At 33.1% G+C, this 26,893-nt stretch overlaps 1 protein-coding gene across 1 annotated transcript in view; it reads left to right on the top strand.

The window, feature by feature from the left end:
* LOC126890748 (F-box/LRR-repeat protein 14) overlaps nt 1-26,893 on the top strand; it is a 109,131-nt gene that overhangs the window by 59,798 nt on the left and 22,440 nt on the right. The window contains exon 2 of the mRNA XM_050659919.1: nt 24,882-25,220. Coding sequence (XP_050515876.1) covers nt 24,882-25,220 — 339 coding nt within the window. The remainder of the gene's footprint in view (nt 1-24,881; nt 25,221-26,893) is intronic.

Below are 26,893 nucleotides of genomic sequence, written 5' to 3'. Positions count from 1 at the left end.
TTAGAAATCCAATTAAATTTATATATTTGAGGGCATGTGAATAAAAATAGCCTATTACAGCAACATTGCACTGATGTGCAAAACTCGAACATTGATAAATCCTCAAAAATGTAATAAAAATTTTCTCAAGCTTTTGCTACAAGCTTTTAAAAACTGTTTTTAAATTTTTTCGAAATTATTAATAATATACATTACTGCATAATCTTCTAGCAGAGTTATAACTCTGCAACTATTTCTTCATCGTATAAAATATTCCCAGCACTATTTTCGGACATATTCGCCAAATATCAACAAATACACACACAAAGAATACATCACAAAAGCATATTAGGTCTGGATCCCGCGTACCAAAAAAAGTTTATTATGTAATAGCAAGCTGAAAATTTGTTAATAGCTTATGGGTGTCTAGTCGGGCAAACTTTGATGTATGGGAACACTGGAAAAGGGGAAGTTTTAATTGTGGAACATGCCATCCTGTCAAGTTTATGATTGTGAAAACTGCCAGGTTTTTTTTTTGAACTTTATACATATAATTTATGAAAAAATGTTTGGCCGACAAACATGTTAGTGATTTTAATAAGCCGACACGTAGAACATGTCAAATGACAGCTATTATGTTGGTAAAAAATAGCAATCTGATTTTTGCATAAGAGATTAATGAAAGGGTAACAAATCAATTGGAAGTTCTGTCAGACAAATACATATTCCAAATTTTTAACCTGTTCCACAATTAAAACTTCCCCTGTTTCAGTGTTCCTATACATCAAAGTTTGTCCGACTAGACACCGTTAAGCTATTAACAAATTTTCAGCTTGCTATTAATAACCTTTGTACGCGGGATCCAGGCCTATATTGTTAAGTGCAATTAATACAAAATTAAGTGAGTGATTCGACCGTTACTTGATGGAAGTTCGTTTTAATTAACAATAAAACACTCAAAACTTTTGTTTTTTTCACTTCCACAAAGTTTATTACAGAATTGATTATCACTACAGCTGTTCCGGCAGGGTCCCTTTTTCAAGTGATGTGTTATTCTGTTATTACTATGCGTCTACACTTTATAGTCTATAGCTGAATACGTTGTGGAAAGGGTGCTGTTTGTCTCAAGTTGACCATTCAGAATTATTGTACATATCTGCATTTTTTATTTTATGAACCACTTAATGCACACATTAATTTCGAGGTGACTGTCAAAAATGATCTATTTTTTATTTCATGATTCGATTATGCAATAAAATAATTTAAAAAAACTACTTTCAGGGGCGTATTAAGTGTATTTTTTATGACAGAGACGTATTAAAAAAATAAAATTTTAAATATTTCTACATCAGAAAATTTAATATTGAGCTTTTGAAGCTATTTCCTTGTGGCATTTTTATGATTAACTATTTAGATGGGAAATAAGCCACAATTAAATTGAAAAAATAATTTTATTAACGTTTCGACGCCCAAATCGGGTGTCGTTGTCAAAATACAAAATACTACACTAAATTAAACAAAAATGTGGTTGCTAAGTAAAAAAATTCTTCTAATAATTTATTTAATCTGACTCATTTATATTGGCAATTCAGACGTATATTATACATTTTAAAGTAGACGATTTTAAAATGATATCGCCAATATTTATGAGTTGCGTTCCAGGGACGACTTTACTAAAAGATAATTAAATAAATAAATAAATAAATACTTTATTTTCTTTTAGACAGACAGAGTCTGTATAGAATTAGTCAAAAGTAATACATTAAGTAAATATAACAAACAAATAAACAATTTCACTACACAAACTAACAATGAAAATACATTTAAAATTGAAGAAATTCTTCAACCGAATAAAAAATGTGTGTCATCAGAAATTCCTTTAAATTTAGTTTAAAGCTTGTCAGGCTCTTACACAATTTTATATGCGTTGGTAATCTATTAAAGAGTCTTTGTCCCATTATACTCGGGGACCTGCAATATACAGGGTGTCCCGAAAAGATTAGTCATAAATTATACCACACATTTTGGGATCAAAAATAGTTCGATTGAACCTAACTTACCTTAGTACAAATGTGCTCATAAAAAAAGTTACAGCCCTTTGAAGTTACAAAATGAACATCGATTTTTTTCAATATGTCGAAAACTAAGAGATTTTTTATTGAAAATGGACATGTATCATTCTTATGGCAGGAACATCTTAAAGCCAAATTGTAGTGAAATTTTTCCACCCCATAAAAAATTTATGGGGATTTTGTTGCCTTAAACCACCCCAAACTTTTTTGTACGTTCCAATTAATTCATTATTGTGGTACCATTAGGTAAACATAACGTTTTTAAAACTTTTTTGTCCCTTAGTATTTTTTCGATAAGCCAGTTTTTATTGAGATGCGGCTTCTTTTTCAGTACATTTACGTAAAAATTTTATGGGGGTTTTGTTCCTTTAAACCCCCCAAATGTTTGTGTACGTTCCAATTAAACTATTATTGTGGTACCCTTAATTAAATACAGTGTTTTTAAAACTTTTGCCTCTTAGTATTTTTTCATAGGTCACCTTTTATCGAGATGTAGCTTCTTTTTCAAGATATACCTAAAAATGTAAATTATAAATAAATTTTCAGATTATTAACAGGTCTCTATAATCATATTTAACCATATACAAATATGTGGTGGATTCGACAAATATTCAAAATATCTCGATAAACACTGGCTTATCGAAAAAGTACTAGGAGGCAAAAAAGTTTTAAAAATAATGTTTTCAAGTAATGGTGCCACAATAATAATTTAATTGGATCGTACACAAAAGTTTGGGGGGGTTTAAGGGAACAAAATCCCCATAAAATTTTTATGGGGTGCACAAATTTTACTTAATTTTTTTTTTAATATGTTGCTGCCAAAAACATGCCACATGTCAATTTTCAATAAAAAATCTCTGTGAGTTTTTGATATATGAAAAAAAATCGATTTTCATTTTGTAACTTCAAAGGGCTGTAACTTTTTTTGTGTGCATTATTGTATATAGGTAAGTGGGGTTCAATCAACCTATTTTTGACCCCAGAATCTGTGGTATAATTTATGACCAATCTTTTCGGGACACCCTGTATATTTCCCCTACATATTGGGACACGCAAGGTATCTTTATATCTTGTATGCATGTTATATATTTGCTCATTGGTTTTAAAATTTTCGAGGTTATTAAATATATATATATATATATATATATATATATATATATATATATATATATATATATATATATATATATATATATATATATATATATATATATATATATTAAAAACATAAGATGCAGATCTTTGAAACACACTCAGTGAACCAAAGATCCAAGGTTATTGGTTTAACGACCACTCGTACGAAATCAAATAGATGAAATAGAGAATGTGGAAAAATCCCCTTACGAACAATTCACACATCCACCATTTCGGGCTGGGAAAAATTTTTCGAATAGAATCAAAGATCCAAACACCAGTTCTTAGAAATGTGTTTCGCCCTCTTCAACCTCTCTGGGCTCGTCGGTAAAGACAAGAGGTTGAATATCTTTAGACACATTCTAATCAAAAAACAACATTCGAGACCTAGACATAGAAGGTGCGTAAGTCTACGGCAAATCCGACAATGACAGTCTCAAGTTTTAATTCCCTAATTACTTAAAGTAAGTAAAATATATGAAGAGGGCGAAACACATTTCTAAGAACTGGTGTTTGGATCTTTGATTCTATTCGAAAAATTTTTCCCAGCCCGAAATGGTGGATGTGTGAATTGTTCGTAAGGGGATTTTTCCACATTCTCTATTTCATCTATTTGATTTCGTACGAGTGGTCGTTAAACCAATAACCTTGGATCTTTGGTTCACTGAGTGTGTTTCAAAGATCTACATCTTATGTTTTTAAACATATATTTTACTTACTTTAAGTAATTAGGGAATTAAAACTTGAGACTGTCATTGTCGGATTTGCCGTAGACTTACGCACCTTCTATGTCTAGGTCTCGAATGTTGTTTTTTGATTAGAATGTGTCTAAAGATATTCAACCTCTTGTCTTTACCGACGAGCCCAGAGAGGTTGAAGAGGGCGAAACACATTTCTAAGAACTGGTGTTTGGATCTTTGATTCTATTCGAAAAATTTTTCCCAGCCCGAAATGGTGGATGTGTGAATTGTTCGTAAGGGGATTTTTCCACATTCTCTATTTCATCTATTTATATATATATATATATATATATATATATATATATATATATATATATATATATATATATATATATATATACAGTTTTTGGTTATTGGGTTATGCAGCAATTGATAAGTGTACTCTTTTAAGTTTTTATTCCGAGCTTTCGTTCATGATTATGAACATCGTCAGGGTGCTACAATTATATTATATATGTGAGACAATATGAAAATATGTATATAAAATTATATGTACTTACAACTTATTGAGGATATTTCAAATAGGTGGTCATTAACGAAAGCTCGGAATAAAAACTTAAAAGAGTACACTTATCAATTGCTGCATAACCCAATAACCAAAAACTGTACATTTACTGTCAGCAAAGACTCATTGTCTTCTTAATATATATATATATATATATATATATATATATATATATATATATATATAGAAAGAAATTTAGGATATTGGGTTATGCAGCAAATGAAAAGTGTACTCTTTCAAGTTTCTTTAATCCAAGCTTTCGGTTATGATTATAACCATCATCAGGGTGCTACAATGATATTTTTTCTATGTAAAAGAATATGAAAACATGTATAAATAAATAGTACTTACAAACTTATTGAGGATATTTCAAATGTGATGTCATTGAGAAGAAATGAGATGCAACTTGATCAATGGTCATGCCGATGCCTCGAATCCAACAAAATTTAATTTAATAAGCGGGGTGGTTTGTATTATATCACCATTGCAGGAACGACCAATGAGCAAAGGTTAAGTTGTTATGAAGTATCACCCGGTGACGGGTTTGGCATGACATTTGAAATATCAACAAGACTTTTTAAAAAAGAAGAGTAAAAGAACATTAAGGGTCAATGGTAAATATAAAATAATATTAAAATTTATAAATAATAGTAAGACATATAGGCCACCTCAATGAAATGTTTTCCTACTTACTCTATTTAGATAATCGTGAGTCATCTCCTAACTCCCATTCTAGAGACTCTGAACTGTCATCAACATTATAATTTGTACTAATAATTTTAAATTCAATTTTAATCAATATTGTTGTTACTCAATTTAACCGCAATTTTAACAAATTTTAATTCTATATGTTGTGTATGTCAATTTTTTAAAATTCTTAGCCTAATTTAATTTTATAATCGTTTTATGATAGTGTCTTACTATTATTTATAAATTTTAATATTATTTTATATTTACCATTGACCCTTAATGTTCTTTTACTCTTCTTTTTTAAAAAGTCTTGTTGATATTTCAAATGTCATGCCAAACCCGTCACCGGGTGATACTTCATAACAACTTAACCTTTGCTCATTGGTCGTTCCTGCAATGGTGATATAATACAAACCACCCCGCTTATTAAATTAAATTTTGTTGGATTCGAGGCATCGGCATGACCATTGATCAAGTTGCATCTCATTTCTTCTCAATGACATCACATTTGAAATATCCTCAATAAGTTTGTAAGTACTATTTATTTATACATGTTTTCATATTCTTTTACATAGAAAAAATATCATTGTAGCACCCTGATGATGGTTATAATCATAACCGAAAGCTTGGATTAAAGAAACTTGAAAGAGTACACTTTTCATTTGCTGCATAACCCAATATCCTAAATTTCTTTCTATTTACTGTCAGCAAAGACTTCTTGTCTTCTATATATATATATATATATATATATATATATATATATATATATATATATATACAAATCTCCAGAATATAAATACAGGCCAATGGCAATATTTTGAAATTTTGAAAGTATTGCCTACAACTTGTTTTATGAGGGATACCAGCAATAGTCGGTATTATTCTTTTTTGTGCAAAAAAGACTTCATTGATATGGCAACTTGATCCCCAAAAACAAATCCCGTATCTCAAACGAGATTCGGCTTGGGCACAATAAAGCATTATTAATTGTTTCTCCGTTAATACTTGTTTTAAATTTCGAAACAAAAACGTTACTGAGTTTAACTTTGCGACCAGTGTATCACAATGTTTCCTCCAATTAAGACATTCATCTAAATGAAGTCCTAAGAACTTCAATGATGAAACAAGTTCAATATCATTATTATTTATATTTAAGTTAATTGGGTTAATACATCGTTGCCTATTATGAAACTGCATGAAAAGAGTTTTTTGGGTGTTCAACAATAAATAATTATTACAAAACCAGTTGTAAAGATCTGACAGTAAGCTGTTACATTTGGACTTAAAAGAAGTATCAGGTCCATTGACTATTACATTTATGTCGTCTGCAAATATCGTGAAATGTCCATCCGAGTTAACCGAGACAACATCGTTTACATAAATAAGAAAGAGAACAGGTCCTAAAATTGAGCCTTGCGGTACACCTATGTCAATATCGAGATATGTAGTTGGATTTATGCGTCGCATTTGATAATTTTCCTTTTTCTGTTAAGCTGACGTATTGACGACGTCAGGGTTGTTTTGTTTTAAACATTTTGTTTTAATCAACTGTTTTAAACGTGTTTTAAACGTTTGCTTACGTTTAAAACAGTTTTTGTTTAAAACATTTAAATTAAACAAGTGCTTTTTTTTCATTTTCTTTACTAATATAACATCAAAAAAATTCTCAAATACATTATATAAACTTTTTAACATATATATTATTTATTTATTAATAATCTGAACACAAAAAAAATTGGAAAACTGAAAATATTTTGCAAAGAAGAGTTAATCAATTTCTCAAAACTGTTTCAGACTCATAGTAATCTTGTAATTTAAATCAGTCACGTCATCACTGATGGAATTAAGCTCTTTAAAAATTGAAACCAACTTAGCAGCTTTGTCATTGCCTAGCCGATTACGTAGTTTGGAATGGTAAACCTTATGATCAGAAGAGTCTTCTATGTTGGCTGACGATGCAACAGCTGTGTGAAGCTGTTGAGCAAGTTTCAATGCTGTAGTATACCTATTTATATTTTTCTTAGAACGCCACCATGCCAATGGTTTTACATTCTCAATATAGGTGTTTAGAAAACATATGGAGTAAAGGGTACACACTTTGCCTGGTAATAATAATCTAAAATGCTTCTGGATGATAATTTATAATGGATGGATGATAAGTTTATTTTCAATAAAGCGATGATCAAGCAAATTTGCCAAAAAATGAGCTGGGGTCACCAAATCATTTGCATGTTTAAAAAAAACACTAAGCACCACCAGAAACAGCACAAAATAACTGACAATAGACGTTATTGCAATAGCCAACTTGTAATGCGGATTTATAAATAGTAAATAGTCTGTGGTTCCCCAGGCAATAGCTCGTAATTTTGCAATTGGTTTTCCAATTTATATATTATTTAGTGGAATAATAATAATAGATCAAACACTTTCAATTAATATTATGTTTAGGAAAATATGATTTAAACAATGTTTTCTTCTAAGTTTTATTTGTTTAAAATATAAAATTTAAAAACAAAAACATTTTTAAAGCAAAAAAAAAGTTTAAAACAAAAAACATGTGTTTTAAACAAGTTTTATTTGTTTAAAACATGCAATTTAAAAACAAAAAAAAACAGGTTTCAAAAAAAAAATACGTTTAAAACAAAAAAAAAAGTTTGTTTTGTTTAAAATTAAAAAAACATGTTTTTTTGCAACCCTGGACGACGTGCAGTTAAATATGATGTTAACCAATTTAACGCACGTCCTTGAATGCCGATATTTTTTAATTTATAAAATAAAATTTCGTGATTGACACAGTCGAAAGCCTTGCCAAGATCACACAATATCCCAACAGGACTCTCTCCCGTATCTATTAAAGATGTGAGAGTATCATAAAAGGAATGCATTGCTGTATGGGTAGATTTTTTGGACTGGAAACCATGTTGGTTACTAACAATCACTTTATTCGTCTGTAAAAATGAGTTAAGTCTTTGTAAATAACTGTATTCAAAAATTTTTGAAAATACCGAAGAAATTGTTATTGGACGGTAATTATTTACTTGTTTTGGGTCAACTTTTTTATGAATTGGTAACACCTTTCCCGTTTTTATACAATCTGGAAAATTGCCATTTGAAAATGATAAATTAACTAAATATGTTAATGGCGATATTATAAAATAAACAACCTTTTTTATTAAAAACCCAGGGATTTCATCAAAGCCCTGAGATTTTTTGTTTTTTAGTTTTTGGTTTAATAATTTGTTTAATTCTATTGAAGTGTACGGATGTAGAAGAAAGTGGTCATCCAAAACAGTGTTGTTACAAATATATGTATTATCAGGTTTGTTTGGAATGGTCGCAATGGCATCCAATGGGGCATTTTAAAAAAATAGGTTAAATTTATTGGCTATTTCTAATGAATCTGTAATTAAGTTATCCCCGTTTGAAAGTGTTTTGTTACTCTCATTTTTTTACCTTTTGAAAAATCAGATATAATTTTCCAAGCACTTTTAGAAGGATTATCTGAGGTGTTTATTATATTTTGATAATGGCATTTTTGGTTAAATTCAGAAGCTTTTGATGCTCTCTTTTTTTATGTCTATAATAATCACGCAACTCTGGAAATGCCCTAGATAATGCATGCACATTTTTCAATTGATAACTTGATTGTCTCACCTCATTATTAACCCATTTATTACTATTTAATTTGGACTTTTTATTTATAATAGGAAAATTTATGTTAAAATAATACATAAAAATATTAAAAAAGGTATTAAAAGCAATATTTGTATCTAGGATACCATATATTTGATTCCAGTCCTCACTTGAGATGTCATTTATAAATTTATTTATAGTAATGTCATTAAAATTTCTTTTTTGATAGAAAACATTCGACTCACCCGCCCCAAAATCAAACTCAATCAGTACAGTTCGATGGTCGGACACAGTATTGTCGTTTACACAAGTAACAGAAGAGTTTGAAAAATTAACAAAGACGTTATCAATCGTCGTAATGCTGGTATCCGTGACCCTAGTGGGCCATTTTACGAGATTAAAATTTACATTAGAAGAAGGAAGGACATTTTGTAGTTTGATAACATCATAATTTAAATATCTTGTATCAATATTAAAATCACCGCATACAATAATATAGGTATTAGATTTAAAAACAAAATTTAAAATTCATTCGATTAGATGAAATCAATCCCAACTCAAGAATATCCGTAACAAAAAAATAATAGCGTGTGATCTGTCTTTAAAAAGACAACCAAATGCAACGATGACAGTAAAATTCTCGCGTTAGAGATTCCATAGTAAATCACGAGGGAAAACCAGGAAAAAACCTCGTGATACTATCCCTCGGTAGGATGCAGTAGGATGTTGTTACTCATACTGAAAGAGGAACTCAATAGAAAGAAAATACCACGATTAGAAAGTCAATAACATATCGAGTTAGTACATATTTTATATTTTAGTATTACTTATTGTATATCTATGTATTATTAATATTATTTATAATTTAAACATATTAAAGTCAGAATTTGGTATTAGTTTTTGAAAGTAACTTAAATGTAAGACCAAATACTTACAATGTCGGGATAGTATCACGAGGTTTTTTCCTGGTTTTCCCTCGTGATTTACTGTGGAATCTCTAACCCGAGAATTTTACTGTCATCGTTGCATTTCGTTGTCTTTTTAAAGACAGATCACATGCTATGATTTTTTTGTCACGGATATTCTTAAGTTGGGATTGATTTCATGTAATCGGATGAACTATATTTTAGTAAAACTTGTCCCAGGAACGCAACTCATAAATATTGGCGATATCATTTTAAGGTCTTCTACTTTAAAATGTACAAAATACGTCTGAATTGCCAATATAAATGAGTCAGATTAAATAAATTATAAGATGAATTTTTTTACTTAGCAACAACATCTTTGTTTAATTTAGTATTATTTTCTATTTTGACAACGACACCCGATTTGGGCGTCGAAATTTTAATAAAATTATTTTTTCAATTTAATTGTGGCTTATTTCCCATCTAAATAGTTAATCTTAATATTAAGCGAAATGCCACACGAGCGATTTTTTACGGTGCCGTAAGAGCAGTAAACTTGACGAGGCATTCTTGTAGATGAAATAGGAGTTAGTCGAACAATGCCTCATCAGGTTTACTGCTCTTAGGGCGCCGTAAAAAATCGCCCATGTAGCCTTTCGCTTATGTATAATTAAAATCACAGACTTATGAGGGACGTAGAATTAAAGTAAAGGCATAAATAAAAAAAAATTCAGTAAGTTTTATTTTAAGTCTGATGATAAAGTTGTAAAAAGTTCAAAAATATTTTGTGCACCGGCCTGTAATACTGTAAACACTGCAATTATTGTAATACAAGAAAGATCTACTACCTGACTGTAACGGAAATAAAATAAACTGTAAATATTGCAAATAATATAATACAAGAAACATCTACCAGCTGACAGAAACGAAAACCAAAAACGGCCATAAAACATTTCAACGAAAGTATGTATATTTACGATTAAAAATAACATAATAAATTTTTTATAAACCAAAAACGGCCATAACATAATTTGAATAGCGCTGTACCACGGCGCAAGTCCCAAATTGGCCGGCAAGCTGCACTTCAACGCATTAAGTGGTTAATTTCCATAGTAATAAAGATAGCATAAGGCCCTTATTTTTATATATCAAAAATTTGAAATTGGTCATTAAAAGAATTATTTAAGTATGATCTAGATCTAGAAAGCGAAGTACGAACGTAGAATTGTTTGTCTAATATTGGAAGCCCTTTTGTGTTGTGATATATGTTTGTTATACGTTCTACCAGTTTGACCTGTGTTTGGGCAGTCACCACAACATGTAAGTTTTTACACGCCACATATGTTTTTTTGGTTCTTGTTTTTCTTAATATATTTGTTCAATAGAATAGAATAGAAATATTCTTTATTGTCATGAAAAATTTAACAATTTTATAGACAAAGCTTACAAGAATCATAAAAAAACAATAACAAATACAATTTACTAGAATTATATAAATCGTCAATATAAATAAAATATAATAAAGTGAAACAAAAAACAGTAACAATCTATTGCAAAATTAAAAAAAAATTGCAAATTGCGTAATCTACCTTAAGAAATTTAATAAGTTAAGTTGCTGCATATGACACTCAAATATAGATTAAGATTCTACTTATACATAAGAATACTGTAATTTCTTAGTTATTGGTTAAGAAACTCTGCTATTGAATAATAATATATGGTCTTTCAGATAAATAGGCTTTTCTCATTTTACGGAACTTGGGGAAAGATGTTGCAGATTTAAGTTGTAGAGGGAGATGGTTGTATAGTTTTTTTGCAGAATATAATATATATTTCTTTACTAACTTACTAGACGAGATCGGTAAATAGATGTCAAAGGTAGAATTTCTGGTGGAGTAGTCATGTCTAGGTCTTGCTGGAAAGACGTGTAGATGTTTACGAATTAAGCAAACAGTTTCTAAAATATATAAGGAAGGTAGTGTTAGAATCCTGTGATCTTTGAAGTAGCTTCTGCCATGTGTTGTTCTTCTGAGGCCAAACAGATATCTTATTGCTCTTTGTTGTAATTTAAAAATAACATCGGATTGGGCAGCTGTACCAGAACCCCAAAAAGGAAGACCATATCGAAGATGGGACTCGAACAAAGAAAAATATGTTATTTTGAAAGAGTCTAAATTCATTTCCTTCGAACCAGATCTTATTGCAAAGCAAGCTGAGGATAGTTTCTTGCTTAACACATCGATATGAAGGGACGATTTAAGGTTGCTTGTTGTTGACAACCAGTTGTTGTTTGTTGTGAACTCTGGTGTTATTTCTGAAGCTGATGTTATTCCTTCCTTCTTCATGGATTTGTCTGTTTTGTTGATATATTTCCTGTATATGTAATCGGGCGGAAGGAGCTAGGTTTTTTTTCTGGTGGTGGAAAGACTAATTTCAGGCTTTGTTATGCAGTTTTTGATTAAAAATCTTGTTTATTTTGGTTGCACCCATCAGTTACTGCTATTGGCTTAATAACTTCCGAGATAAAATTGAATGTTATTAAGCAAATAGCAGTAAACAATCGGTACGACAAACAAGCAATGAAGATTTTAAAGCAAAAACTGCATAACAAAGCTCTGAGATTAGTCCTTCGACTACCAGAGAAAAACCCAGTACCTTCTGCTCGATTACATCCTTCTCCGCTATCTTTTCTCCTTCGTAAGGATGTAGTGGCGCCATGTAATTTGTTTGACTATTTCTGTCCAATTGTCTCTCTCTCCTGTGCGTGTTGTTTTGTTTCGGAGAATGAGTAACCAGTTCTGTTCTTTATTTGGTCTGATCATCGTGCTGGAGATGGTCATGGGACATTTCAAGGCTCGATCTACCTGATAATGAACGCCAATATCAGTCACTGATAAAAAATAAATTGCAGACACTGAAAGAAGAAGAAACATCAACACCAGAATTGACCATAGACCAGAAATGGCAAAATATATCAAACGCCATAGAAAGCGCCGCAGCGGAAACTATAGGGGAAGAAAGGAATAACAAGAAGAAAAACCAGTGGTTTGACCAGGAGTGCGAACAAAGCTTGCAGCAGAAAGCAATCAAGAGGCTGGAGTTACTAACACGACCTACAGAAGAGATCAGGGAAGACTACAACAGAGTAAGGACTCAAACGAGAAGACTTAATAAAAAAAAGAAACAGTAGTGAATAGGTTGTGAATTTAGTTTTGTTTCAGTTAAAACACGTCATCTTAAAGAATTTTGTTTCGAAAGATATAAGGGACATTAAAAAAACAAAATGTTCACAAAACATAAGGCTACAATACCATTTTGATGAATACCCATACTTATACCTTGCCCTCCCTACAAAGTGTCGTAAACTTTTCTTTTAAAACATAAGAATAACAATAAGAAAAACATTTCTTTTCTTCCAACCGGTATAAGTGCAAAAAAGAAGTTTGAGTAAACCTTTGCCCAACTGTGTAAATACAAAAGAAAATTCGAAAATAATAAAAAAAAAATTAGCGGAATCTGTTAATTTGTTTACGAAACAATCTACTATGAATTATGAAAATGAGCATAATTTTAGGTGATGCATAACTTTTGAAACAAGTGTATTTTACATACATTTTTTTGAGGCGTTCGCATGCTAACGCGCATGTGAACGGCCTCAAATAAGATGTATGTAAAATATATGTAGTTGTAGTCGCGCGTTATTAAAACGCGCCTTATCAAAACGCGGGTTAAGCACTTGTCATGTGAAAGGGGTCTAAGGTACGAGCGGAGAGGAATTTAACACAGAAACATTGAAGTTCTTTGCATACATTATGACAGTGTTATTACAAAGTAAGAATATTAAACAAAAACCAACGTAGTGCAATTATCCGGTAAGTTACTTCGAAAAAGTTGACGGCCACCTACGTCATTTTCTTGAAGGCTGATCAGTATGCAATAACTGTACAGAAATACACACACAACTAAACTTATGTATTGGTGATAAATGCATGGTGATATGGAATCACCATGTATTTCAAAGCAATATTTATTTCTTTTGAAAAAACTTATTATTGTTGCGAAGAATAAGGGTTTTTATTGAAAATAAACAAATCTAAAAAGACAGTCAGATAGTACGCTCGGTAGGGTATAGTCAGCGTTTCCCAAATGGTGGGTCGCGACCCGGTACCGGGCCACGAAAGCAAAATGCCGGGTCGCCTGGCTTTGACGAATAGGTTTTTTATAAATAAAAAAAGAGAATTAATAGCTACCATAAAGAATATGTTTTTGAATTTTCTCAGAACGCTCAATCTGAAAACCTTGTACTGGCTTCTTATGAAATATCAAAATTAATTGCTGAAATAGGTTATCCACATACAATTGCCAAGAAATTAATAGTTCTAGCAATGAAAATAGTAGCATCTCGGATAATATGTGATGAACAGCAGGAAAAGCAAGAAGTGAATTCGCTGGCTCTATCAAATAACACATTGAAACGTAGGATTGTGGAGGTGGCAGATAATATTGAAGAAATTATTATATGTCACTTAAAGGACTATAACTATTTTTCCTTGTAACTTAATGAAAGTACAGACATATCAGATAATGCTAATCTAATATGTTTTGTAAGACACGATTTTGAAAATACTGTTCACTAAGAATTTCTATTTTGTAAATATTTGTCAACAAGAACAACAGCTGAAGAAATATTTAATCTAATTGATTAGTGATGATGGAATTGAATAGAATAATGGATCACGGATAATGGCAGGCACTCGTACTGTACTTTTTCCGGGGATCAAAGCCTTAGCACCAGAATGTATTTGGGTGCATTTAGCATCCACAAAGAGGTATTAGCTGTCGAAAAAAATGCCACCAATTTTAACCGAATCTATGAAGGAGAGTGTAAATTTTTTAAACTTCATAAAATCTCGCCCACTGAACTCACAAAGTATTCTCTGCTTTGTGCAGAGAAATGGGAAGTGAACATGGAGATCTTATTTTGCACTACGAAGTGCGTTGGCTATCAAAAGGGAATGTTTTAGAAAGACCTATTGAATTGAAGAAAGAAATTTCAATATTCTTAGAAATACATCCACCAACGGCTAGGGATGCAATACTTCAATTTAAAGACAGTTTTCATGATGCCAATTGGTTAATCAAGGTAGTCTACCTTTGTCATATTTTTGACTTCTTGAACAATTTAAATATGACATTACAAGGTAGCAATGTAACTGTATTTAAAGTACAAGAGAAGGTGAAAGCTGCAACAAAAAAACTTAATTTGTAGACACGGAACTACAAAAAAAATAATATCGTAAATTCATTGTCGGATGAGATTTCAACGGCTTTCAAGAAACACCTGCGAGGACTGGAGATCCTGCAAGAGGCAAATCTGAAGGAATACTTTCCCCCATCCACAGCAACAAAGCGTGGATAAGGTATCCATTTACAATGGACATATGTTGAGTCAGTAATTGAACTATCGCGTGAAAAAGCACTCAAAGACATATTAGAAAAAATACCACTGATAGATTTTTGGCTGTTTTGCCGCCAGGAGTAGGTAGCCAGTTTTAGCAGAAAAAGCGATAACATTTCTAATTCCTTTTGTTACGACCTATAAGTGTGAGGTAGGGTTTTTAACACTGCTTTTGCTTAAAAATAAATATAGGAACCATTTGGAAGTCGAACCGGACCTAAGGATTAAATTAACATCTACTTCTCATTAATATTTGATTATTATTTTGTTTTATTACATTTGTGTTTGAGCAAATTAATGATTCTTTATTAAAATATATAAAACTGTAATAAATATTTAAACATGTTTTCCTGTACACACACCAGGCTATGCAAAAAATTGGGGTCCAGACAAATAATCCTGGACAAAAATCCCTACAAATTATCCCTGGACAAAATATCCCCGGACAAAAAATGCCCACAAAAAATCCCGGAAAAATAATCCCCACAAATTTGCACAAATATTTGGTGCCGAATAGTTCTCTAAAAGTTTTCCCGAAATTTTACCAAATTTCGAATTTCAATTCATGCTGAAAATATTAAATTTTACATGACAAAAAATGTGAATTTTTTCGAAAACCCTTCATAGCTACTCGGGAGAGGCCAGATGGGGATGGTCTGTAGGACGGCCTAGAAAAAGGTGGAAAGATGCAGTCAGAGAATATCTGGAGAAAAAGGGAGTGAGACAATGGGAAATAGTGGCACAGAACAACAAATCAAGGCAATAGTAAACGCGGCAAAGACCTAAATATATATAAAGTTTACAAAAATGAACAGATTTTTTTGCATTACAATTTAAGATTATCGTGTTCAAGGTCAGGCGGAAAAGGAACAGGTGTTTTTGCATTACAATCACGAGTGTCGTTTTCAAGACCAGCAGTTATCATCATGAATACGCAATGTTTTGAACATAGTTATTCAAAGCAGAGTGAGCAAAAGATTTAAGTGAATAATTACAACATGATTCCCACAGCCTTAGCTCATTCCCCATATCTTCCACCATTTTTGAAAAAACTCACACTCTTTTATCATGTAAAATTTGCATGCACTGAGGCTGAAAAACATTTGCGTCGATTGCATTCACGGTAAAACTTTTAGAGAATTCAGCAGCCAATATTTCTTGGGGATATTTTGTCCGGGATATTTTGTGGGGATATTTTTTCAAAAAAAATTTGTGGGGATTATATATCCGGGATATTTTGTCTGGAGATTATTTTTCCGGGGATTTTTTATTCGTGGATTTTTTGTTCAGGGATAATTTGTGGGGATTTTTGTCCGGGATTATTTGTCCGGGGATTATTTTCCTAGCTTCAAAAAATTAGTGGGTCACGAAGGATAAGCACAAAAATAACCGGGCCACGGAAAAATAAGTTTGGGAAACGCTGGTATAGGTTATTTGCTTGAGTTGCAAATTGAACGAAAATAAATAAACTAACTTTTGTATCCAAAAACGAAAATATGCCTCATGTGGCGTTAAAGAACTTACAACGAGAAAAGATATTGATCTTGTGGAGAAATTAATGTTCTCAGAGGGACATAGCTGTGCTATGCGTGACACAGGGCGTTCTGTCCAAAACCTATGCTAGGTAAGATGAAGTAGGAAAGCTTAAAAATAAAGCAAAAGAAAGTCGCCAGAAAGTAATAACGGTTCGCCACGATCGTTTAATTGCCCAATCAGCTGGAAAATACCCAACCATTTCTCACCTGCAGCTCCAAAGGCAGCTTTTGGAAGCTACAGGTGTAACTTTTTCAGTTGAAACGATAAGAAGAAGAGTTCGTGCCAAGAAGTATACAGCAAGAAACAGTTATGAGTTCCCTAGTTATCCAGGCAGCACAAGATTGATCGCCTAAATTGGTGTCTTCGCCACCAAAACTGGAACATTGGAAATTGACAAAATGTGCTATTTTCAGAAAAAGCCAGGATTGGTGTACAATCAGATGACCCACGAAATCGTGTACTTAGAGATCGAAGAAGACAAGCAAGAACGAAAACTGTCAGATCTGTTCACAAATAAACAAGTGGAAGTATAATGTTCTGGAGAAGAAATGTGATCCGTAAAAAAACTCCTTTAATTTTCATCAAATCAACTTTAACTGCTCACAGGCATGTTGATAACCTGTAGTTATCCCGCCGTAGGAATTTTGTAGTTTCCCGCTGGTTCAGAGTCCATGTTTCGCTTCCATAAGTTATTGTGGGACGAATTATTGTCTTATATACTCTTATTTTTGCTGTATTGAAAGTATTTTTGCTATTTGAAAGTATTTTTGATTTAAGTAGGGTCATTAATGAGTAATATGCCCTGTTTCCTGCAATGATCCTGGCTGCCACGTCCTTTTCGTATTTATTTTCAGATGTTATGATCGCTCCCAGGTACTTAAATTCTTTGACGACTTCAAAGTTGTATACATTAATTGTTACGTTTTGTCTAACCCTTGGTCTTAGGTTCTTCGTAACCACCATGTACTTGGTCTTGTCCTCGTTGACCTTGAGACCAACTTCCTTGGCTCCGTTCTCGAATAGGGTGAAAACATCTTTTGCATCTCTGGTGGATTGTGCAATTGTGTCTACGTCATCCGCAAAGGCCAATAGTATTTTTGATCCTTGGGCGGCAAATCCGTTTGTTAGTTGTGGCTGAGCTTTCCTTACTGCATGTTCCAGTGCGAAGTTAAACAGCAGGGGGCGAGAGGATCTCCTTGTCTAAGCCCGGTGTCAATGAGGAATTCCTCCGACGTGGTGCTGCCAATTCTAATTCGTGCAGAAGCGTTCTCCGTGCTCACCTGTGCTAATCGTACCAGCTTTCCAGGTACTCCCATTTCTACCATAGTCTCCCACAATGCTTCTCTGTTAACGGAATCATAAGCTTGTTTGATGCGTTTTTACTTGTCTGCTCATATGGGAACAATGAAAGAACTAACCATAAAAATACTGGGGGGTCAGAATGGGGCTAAAGAAGAAGAAGCAGACACATAAAGCCTCGTTGCAAGACGGCAGCTCATTTGTTGTGCGGGAGCTAGGTCGTAGATTCGTTAGGGAAGGGGAGGGGTGTTAAGAGGACTAAACTACCATAACCAAATACTAAAGGGTACTTACTCTGACTAGAGGATCTTTCTACTATTTAAAAAACAGGACGCCGTTCGAAACAAATCCTCTGGTTCATATATGGGTACTTACTAGACTTTTTTCTCACTTTCGGGGTACCAAATGGGGGGACAATCATCTTTGATTCCTCTTTGGGGTTACACTGGGCTACTTTATCTCTTCTTATTCTAAAACTTTCACAGTTGCATTAGTCATCTGTCAACAAATTTTCAAAAGGGTTGTACTAGAGAAATAATATGGTAAACTTTCACAAACATTTATTCAAAACCTCAAACTTTAATTTTTTAAACAAAAAAATGTAACAGGAAATGATTGACTTTACTACGGGATAAAAAAAATCTACAAATCTTTTACATTAATTCAATACAACAACTTTGGTTAGCAGTGTACGTCAACACAAGATTTGACGCAGCTGTCAAATGTCAAAGTCACTGTCATTTTAATTTATTTTTAAATTTCATCATGAAAGCACTATTTCTTTATACAAATACTTAAACTTTTACCAATAAACTTTAGTATTTATCCTTTTGGAATTTAACAAAATTAGCAAAAGTATCATACCTTTATTTACTGTCACACGGGGTACACAAACAAAAACAAACGGGGTCATCGACCGGAGGCAGGGGAGGACATGGCTTCACTTCACTCTTCAGACAATCAACTGGGGGTGGGGTGTGGGGTAGACATTCCATAACACAAATCACAAAGGGGGCTTCTGGGAAACTGGAAACAAAACATCACGGGACAGGAACGACATTTCTTCGATGAAATCAGGGCTTGACCATCATACATAACACAGGAAACAAAAGACAACAATGCCGGTTTGTAGAACTGCGTATTTGACTCTCGGGAGGCTTCGATTTTCCATACAAATCCATCACTATGTGGAAAAAAATTTGACTCTCGGGAGGCTTCGATTTTCCATACAAATCCATCACTATGTGGAAAAAAATCCTCTCAGAGCACTCACCACACATTCAGATCTTCACAGCGACCATTCTACATTTTACCGGCGGGGAACAAAGGGACTACGCCCTAATTAAAGCGAGTACCAGCCGAGGAGAAGCTATCACCTTGGGACGTAAAGCTGGACTGAATTGCGCTTCGCTCTGAAGCTACAAACAGGGACAGTACGACGAAGTACCGAGCGATTTTGATCCTTAGGGATGCTTACATGACTAAAACTCACGTCACTTTCTTGAAAGGGGGGTTAGCATTTCTTCTAGAAAATTCATCTACGCATCAGCACTTCTTACAAATTGTAACACATTGAAATGTTGTGCAATACTTCGTAGCTGTATACAGGGGCGGCTTGGGATATTTTAATGATATTCAACTTCACAAAATAAATTAAAAAAATGGACATTCTTTTTGGGAATTGGGATATTAAATTAATGTTGGAGTTTTTTCAAACGCTACATGTTTAAAGTCCTCGAAGATTTGGTGTACATCGCGGTTGAATTCCCAGTTTTTTTTTTTCAACACCTGGCGTAGGACGAAGATCTGGTCTATGGTCGACCTTCCCGGTCTGAATCCGCTTTGGTAGTCGCCTATTATTTTCTCTGCGTATGAAGTTAGTCTTCTAAACAATATTATGGATATAATTTTGTATCTTGTATTGATTAACGATATTCCTCTATAGTTCCGACATATTTGTTTGTCTCCCTTCTTGTGAGTAGGTATTATATGGCTTTCATGCCAGTGTTTCGGTGTTTCTTCGCTTTCCCAGACTTCTCTTATAAGATAATATATCTCAAGATGTAGTTTTTCCCCCCTCTTTTTAGTAGTTCCGCCTGTATGTCGTCTGGGTCTGGGGCTTTATGGTTTTTTAGGAACGAAATTGCGGACTTTACTTCAGCTAGTGTGGGCCCTGGTGTCTCAGGTTCGGCTAACTGGTACTGTCTTTGTTGCCCTGTCGTTGTGGTGTTTTCTGCATTTAAGAGTTGCTCAAAATACTTTCTCCATTGGCGGCTTACCTCTTCGTCGTCTGTGAGCAATTGTCCTGCATCGTCTTTTATAAATCTTGGGCTGTTGGTCGTGTTGCTCGTCATTGTTTTTAGGTCCCTATAAAACTGTCTACACTGACCGGTTCTATGTTCCTCCTCGAGTTGCTGTATTCGTGCTTCATATTGTGAATTTACAACCTTTTTTAGGTTCCATGTACGCCCAAGGGTGGGTAAATAATGTCCACCTCGAAAATAGTTCATATATTTATTGAGAGTTGTTGGAAATGGATTAAACAAAATCTTCTGCTTAATAAACACAGCATCTTCTAAAATATTAATATAAAAAATTTACAAACCTTACAACAAAATTACAATGTACATCAAAATTAACATATGTACCAGTAAAAGCCAGTAATTCAGATTTGTCCATTTTCTCCACATTTTTCCTTTCATCCTCCTCATTGGCGGATAATTATGTCGATTATGTAATTATACGTTGACAATTATATGGATTATGTTCCTCCCAACCAGAAATTGTATAGAAACCTTTAGTAATAAGTTTTACCAAGGGTGTACTTTTTATGCCCACCCATATTTAACTCAAGATATTACTTTTATTTTCAAAAATATCGGTAAAATCAAATTAACATTCGATAAAAGGCTGTCTTTTTAACAATAAATAATTTTTGGAAAATTTTTAAACACGTAATAAATATGTTACAGAGGAATACGCATTAGGTGGACATTTTTTACCCACTCTTGGGCGTTTAAGGGTTAATAACTATGAAAATGAGCATACTTTTATGTGGTGCATAACTTTTAAAACTATGTTTATAAAAGCTGTAATCCTGTGATATTAAAACGCGTTAAACGCTTGTCATGTGAACGTGGCCTTATGTTTAAGTTTATGACATGACGTAAAACAATGTGGAATTCATTCTTACTTATTACAATCTTGGAACGTAGCACTCTCATTAGAAATTCTAATGAATGCCTAAAGATATTGGTTTTAATGTAATCCTAACTGTCGATAAAGATTTTTTAGTAATGAGCACACAGTCGAGCTGTACCACAACAGATCAATAAAATGTAAATGAGATCAGATGGAAATCGGTTAATTGTATGCTTTTGAAATACGTACTGAACCACTTTAGAATATTTATATAAAAAAAAATCAGCTGACACTGGTACAGAAAATACTAATGGCTATAACTCTTAGTACCGATAATATAACATATTTTCATTTAATATCTAAGAGTAGTGTAGTGAGTAGAATATAATAGTATGTATGTACATACTTAATACATTCTTCTTCATTGTATGCCGTGCTTATTTTCAAGAGCTGGCTATCGTCGTATTAACAAGCTGATGAAATGTTTCTCGGTCGGCTGCTATATGAAACAATTCCTCGACCTGTCCAATGTCTTGTGTTACGCAGCCAGGACAGTGGTTTTCTTCCAACCCAGCGTTTTTCTTCGATTTTGCTCTGAATGATCAACCGGAGTAAGCGATATTTAGGTCCTCTCATTATATGACCGAGGTATTGAACCGTTCTCATTTTTATGACGTTGATCAATTCTCGCTCTTTGTGCAAGGTCTCCACCACACGTTCATTGGGTATGTGTGCTGTCCACGGGATTCTGAGCATTCGACGGTAACACCACAACTCGAACTCTTCTAATTTGTTGAGATTCTTCATTTTGTTGTCCAACTTTCACATCCATAGAACAAAAGGGACCAGATGTAGCACTTCAATACTCTAAAGACATGTGGTCAATGACAGACTTCTACTGCACAAGACAGAACGTCAGCTAATAAAGTTTTTTCGTGCAAGTTCAACTATGGTCAAAATTTCCTCGTCACTTTCAACCCTGCAGTCAATCCAGCTATTTAAATATCCAAAATGTTCCACCCTTTCCAGGACTTTTGTTATCTAATTTTAGTACTGAGTCTTCGATATTATTTTTCCGACCACCATTCCGACCACATTTCCGAACTTAATACATACAGGGATATGTGGTTGATCAACTAAAATCGAACCGTGAGAATGTGCCTTTAGTGACATCAAGAAGTAGAAACCAAAATGTATGTCCTGCTGCCGTTCTTCAAGAAATAATCAGAAAGTAGTAGACTACAAGAATAAATCAAATGCAATTATTATTATTACTATACCCTATTCCACGAACATACGCCTGTTTTGGATTACTTCGACAACGAATATTTTACTGTGCAAAATAAGAAGAACGAAAGTAAATTGCAAATTACATTGTGGTTTATTGGAATAATTATTAGCGCCATTTACTTTCGTACTTCTTATGTTGCACAGTAAAATATTCGTTGTCGAAGTAATCCAAAACAGGCGTATGTTCGTGGAATGGCCCATAGCTAAAATTATTTGATTACCACATGCATATTAATAGGTGAAATAAAATATTTAATGAACATGTGCTTTTGGACATGGAAGGTTAGGTATAAAAAATTTGTTATAAAAACTGTGAATGTTAGGAATATAATGAATGCAATAATGTCGGAAACTACTCACCCCAAGAAATGATTATGTTTGGAATTAAAATGGGGCCTTATTTAAAAGCCATGGCTTTTATAATAAAATTAGTTTTTCCCTCTCCATTATTGTCACTGTCATTGAAGTGACAGTACAAAGTAGGAGATGGACAGGCATGTTCTGCCTTAAAAGACAGATACCTAGAGAGTAAGAGAATATAAAGTATGTTCAGTATGATGATTTAGATGTTAGATTAATAGAGGGATAAAAAATAGAGGATAACGAAAGAGGCGTGACCCGTTAAAATTGCCGGGTCAAAAATAGCCCCGTTAAAAAAGTCCCGGATACAAAATAGCCTCGACAAAATAGCCCGTAAAGAAAATAGATCGCACACAAAATTACCGCCCAGGGTAAAACAGCCCCAATAAAAAATTTTGCCTTTTAACGGAGTACCATTTATTTTATCATAACATCAAGAATTTAATACATTCTCGTTCAAAACATTATTACAACATGTCCCATATCCATATCTCTATCTACTAAATAATAATTAGATAATGTTTCAGTACAAAAATTAGAAGGTTTAGTATGTTCAATATGATAAAAATACGTAGTTATAAAACAAAATAACAAAGAATTGACGTTTATATTTCCAAATTGTATTAGGTCTGGATCCCGCGTATGAAAAAAAAGTTGATTAATAGCAAGCTGAAAATTTGTTAATAGCTTAAGGGTGTCTAGTCGGACAAACTTTGATATATGGGAACACTGGAACAGGGGAAGTTTTAATTATGGAACAGGTTAAAAATTTGGAACGATCAGACCACGAAAACGGCACATGTATTTTGTCCGACAGAACAGACTTAAACTCTCCGAACAGAGATTAAACTCTCATGCAAAAATCAGACTGCTATTTATCACCAAATGGGCGTTTTAATGAGTGGAACATGTAGAATATGTCAAATGACAGGAATTATGACAGGTGATAAATAGCAGTCTGATTTTTGCATGAGAGTTTAATATCTGTTCGGAGAGTTTAAGTCTGTTCTGTTGGATAAAATAAATGTGCCGTTTTCGTGGTCTGACCGTTCCAAATTTTTAACCTGTTCCACAATTAAAACTGCCCCTGTTCCAGTGCTCCCATATATCAAAGTTTATCCGACTAGATACCCTTAAGCTATTAACAAATTTTCAGCTTGCTATTACATAATCAACTTTTTTTTCATACGCGGGATCCAGACCTATATGAAATCCTTCTAGAAATACAGATGATAATCAGGAACTGCGGAATCATCGTAATTTTCAATTACTGTTTCAAGTCTCGTTTAGACGAATTGGTTGGATTAATACCTACTCTTAAGCGGGTCCGCGTGGTCCTGTTTTTTTATAAACTGCCCAATAAGTTTGTAAACAGATGGATGATGACAGTTTAAAGCCTGTTGAAAAGCGCGATGCCATCCCTCAACGGAATTATTCGTACGTGGAAGACCATTTTCGACTCTACTGTAAACATACCAAATTGCAATTCAAAGCGAAGCTCAACTCTACGATTTCATCAAGTCCAATGTAGACCAAAGACCATTTTTATTGAATGGGGTTAAGATAAACATCTGAATAGAGGATAATTACCATTTCCGAAAAAACGTACTTTTAAGGGATTATTTCATGATGATTTCTGAAGGGTGCTTTTTTGTCGGGGATATTTTGTGGGTGAGTTATTGTTCCGAGGCTATTTTGTCTGCAGGCTATTTTGTCGGAGCTGTTTTGTGTGCGGGATATTATGTCGGGGCTATTTCGTCGGAGCTTTTTCGACGGGGCTATTTTGACGGGGTACCCGAAAGAGGACGCCAAACAAGTTTTTAGCGGGAAAACAAGTTAAAACAAATAGAGCAGATAATTATTAATGAAATATTAAAGAAAATAATAAAACAGAGAAGAAGTAAGATAAGATAAGAAGATAAGATAAAAAGAAAATAAGAAATATTAAAAAATATTAAAGAAAATAAAATAAACTAATTATTTAAAAATAAAATAGCAAATATGTGAAGTTTGTAACGTTACAAGTTATGACTTCAGATTTTGAAATAGTAATGTGATTTGGTTCTTATAAATTAAAAACTATTAAATTATTGATTTTTAGATTTAATTACGTGTATACAATTTTATTTTTTGTTGCAGGCATCCCCAACATAGAATCTTTAAATCTCAGTGGCTGCTACAACGTGGCCGACGTGGGTATCACTCACGGTTTCTCCGCTGAATGTCCATCACTCACCCAGCTAAACCTTTCCCTATGTAAACAAGTTACTGATAACTCGTTGAGTAGGATAGCGCAATATCTAAAGAATCTAGAAGTATTAGAGCTGGGTGGGTGTTGCAATGTCACTAATACCGGTTTGGTTCTCATCGCCTGGGGACTAAAGAAGCTTAAGAGACTGAATTTGAGGAGTTGCTGGCATGTTAGTGATCAAGGAATAGGACACTTATCCTTCGCGAACCAATCTTTGGAGTATTTAGGTAAGTTATTAATTATTAATTATTATAATCAGTACTAATTACACGAGAGCTCTAAAATTATCGATTTGTATCCCGAGGGACACTTTGACAGTTTTAATTTCACGACCCGAAGGGGAGGGAAATTATGTCACGAGTGTCAAAAAGTGTCACGAGGGCAAAATAAATCGATAATTTAAGAGCTCGAGAGTAATTCGCTAGGATTATTTCATGAACAAAACTGTCTTTTTAAATAAATCATTTTAACTAATATTTTATTGATATCTTCACATGAATATTTGCTAAACCTGTTTCTTGGTGTTCTCTCTGACAAGTTGTAAAACATTGTCTTCTTATTAAAGTTCCATCTCTTATTTTGTTAAATAATAGTGTTAAGGTCTGAAGATTTCTTCATTGATAAGTTTTATCATCTCTACATATATCTCATCTGGACCTGAGGCCTTTCGTGGCTTTGGCGTATTGATTGTTTTTGTCACTTCCGATGTTAATATTTCAAGTATTGTTTCTTGTACTATATTTATTTGTGGTTGTGTCCTCTCGCCATCAAACAGATTTTCGACGTATTTTCCCACATATTTCCTACATCTTCTGGGCTAGTGATTTGGGTTAAATCTTAATATTTTGAGATCTAGAATCTACAACTCAGAGGTTATACATAGAGCTGCATTCCCGGTACAAATTTTCCGGGAAATCAGTAAAAAATAGAAATCCCGATTCCCAAGAATTCTTACAGATTTCCCGGGAATTTTTTTAAATATTTGATTTTAAATTATGAGCGGAGATATTACTAACTCACAATGAATAAATTAATGATTCTGATACAATTATTATGTCTGTCTGCTTAATAATCATTTTAAATTATTCCACTTAAAATATTTTTTTTTCAATTATATTTTAAACCTTACAATTAGGGCCTTAAATTAGAACGTATCATATCAGGCGCATAAGCATTATTTTGTCTATGCGACGATCTTAATTCATTTGGAAGCATCCAGAATAATAACAAAATATTTATTTTGAATTAAAATTTTGTTATGAAGAATTAGTACATAGGAATTTTAATACGTTATTATATTGGAGCAAATCAGTTGACCGGACGTTTAAAAAAATGACCTGCGCTAAAAATGATCAGACTTAGGTACATCAACGGAAAATGCGTTTTCAACTTCAGCAAAAAAAGAACCAGCCTGAAAGATCAAACACTCAACAATTTATGTTTTTTTTAACATATTTCAATAATAAAAACAAAGAAAATTCAGATTAAACACAAAGGGCCTAGCCGGGTAAGATGGTGAAAAGTGCCCCCGACTCGATTTAAATTCCATGTAGGCCACTTTTTAGCACATATAGAGGAACTCACTTTCTGAAATTTTTAGCCCTCTAGGTGGTCACGTGACCCCCCTAGAGCCTAATTAGGCTTTTTAGGTTTTTATTTTTTATCTCAGCCGCATCAAGAGCTAGCCAAAAACTTTATTTAAAACAGTTGTAAGTTTCAAAAAGATCTATATGAAAAAAATTTTTTTTTTAATTTTTGGCGGGAAATTAGAATTTTTAGAACAATTTTAAACTTTTAAACACCTCTGAAAAAAAAACTAAGACACTCGTTTTACGAAAATCAATTATAATGTGTATTTTTGCACAATATTTCACCCTGATTTTTTTCAGATTTTTAAAAT

This window comes from Diabrotica virgifera, chromosome 8 (genome assembly GCF_917563875.1).
Source record: "Diabrotica virgifera virgifera chromosome 8, PGI_DIABVI_V3a".
Taxonomy (NCBI): domain Eukaryota; kingdom Metazoa; phylum Arthropoda; class Insecta; order Coleoptera; family Chrysomelidae; genus Diabrotica; species Diabrotica virgifera.
Note: the sequence above shows the minus strand (reverse complement) of the source record. Positions and strands in the feature narration are given on the sequence as shown.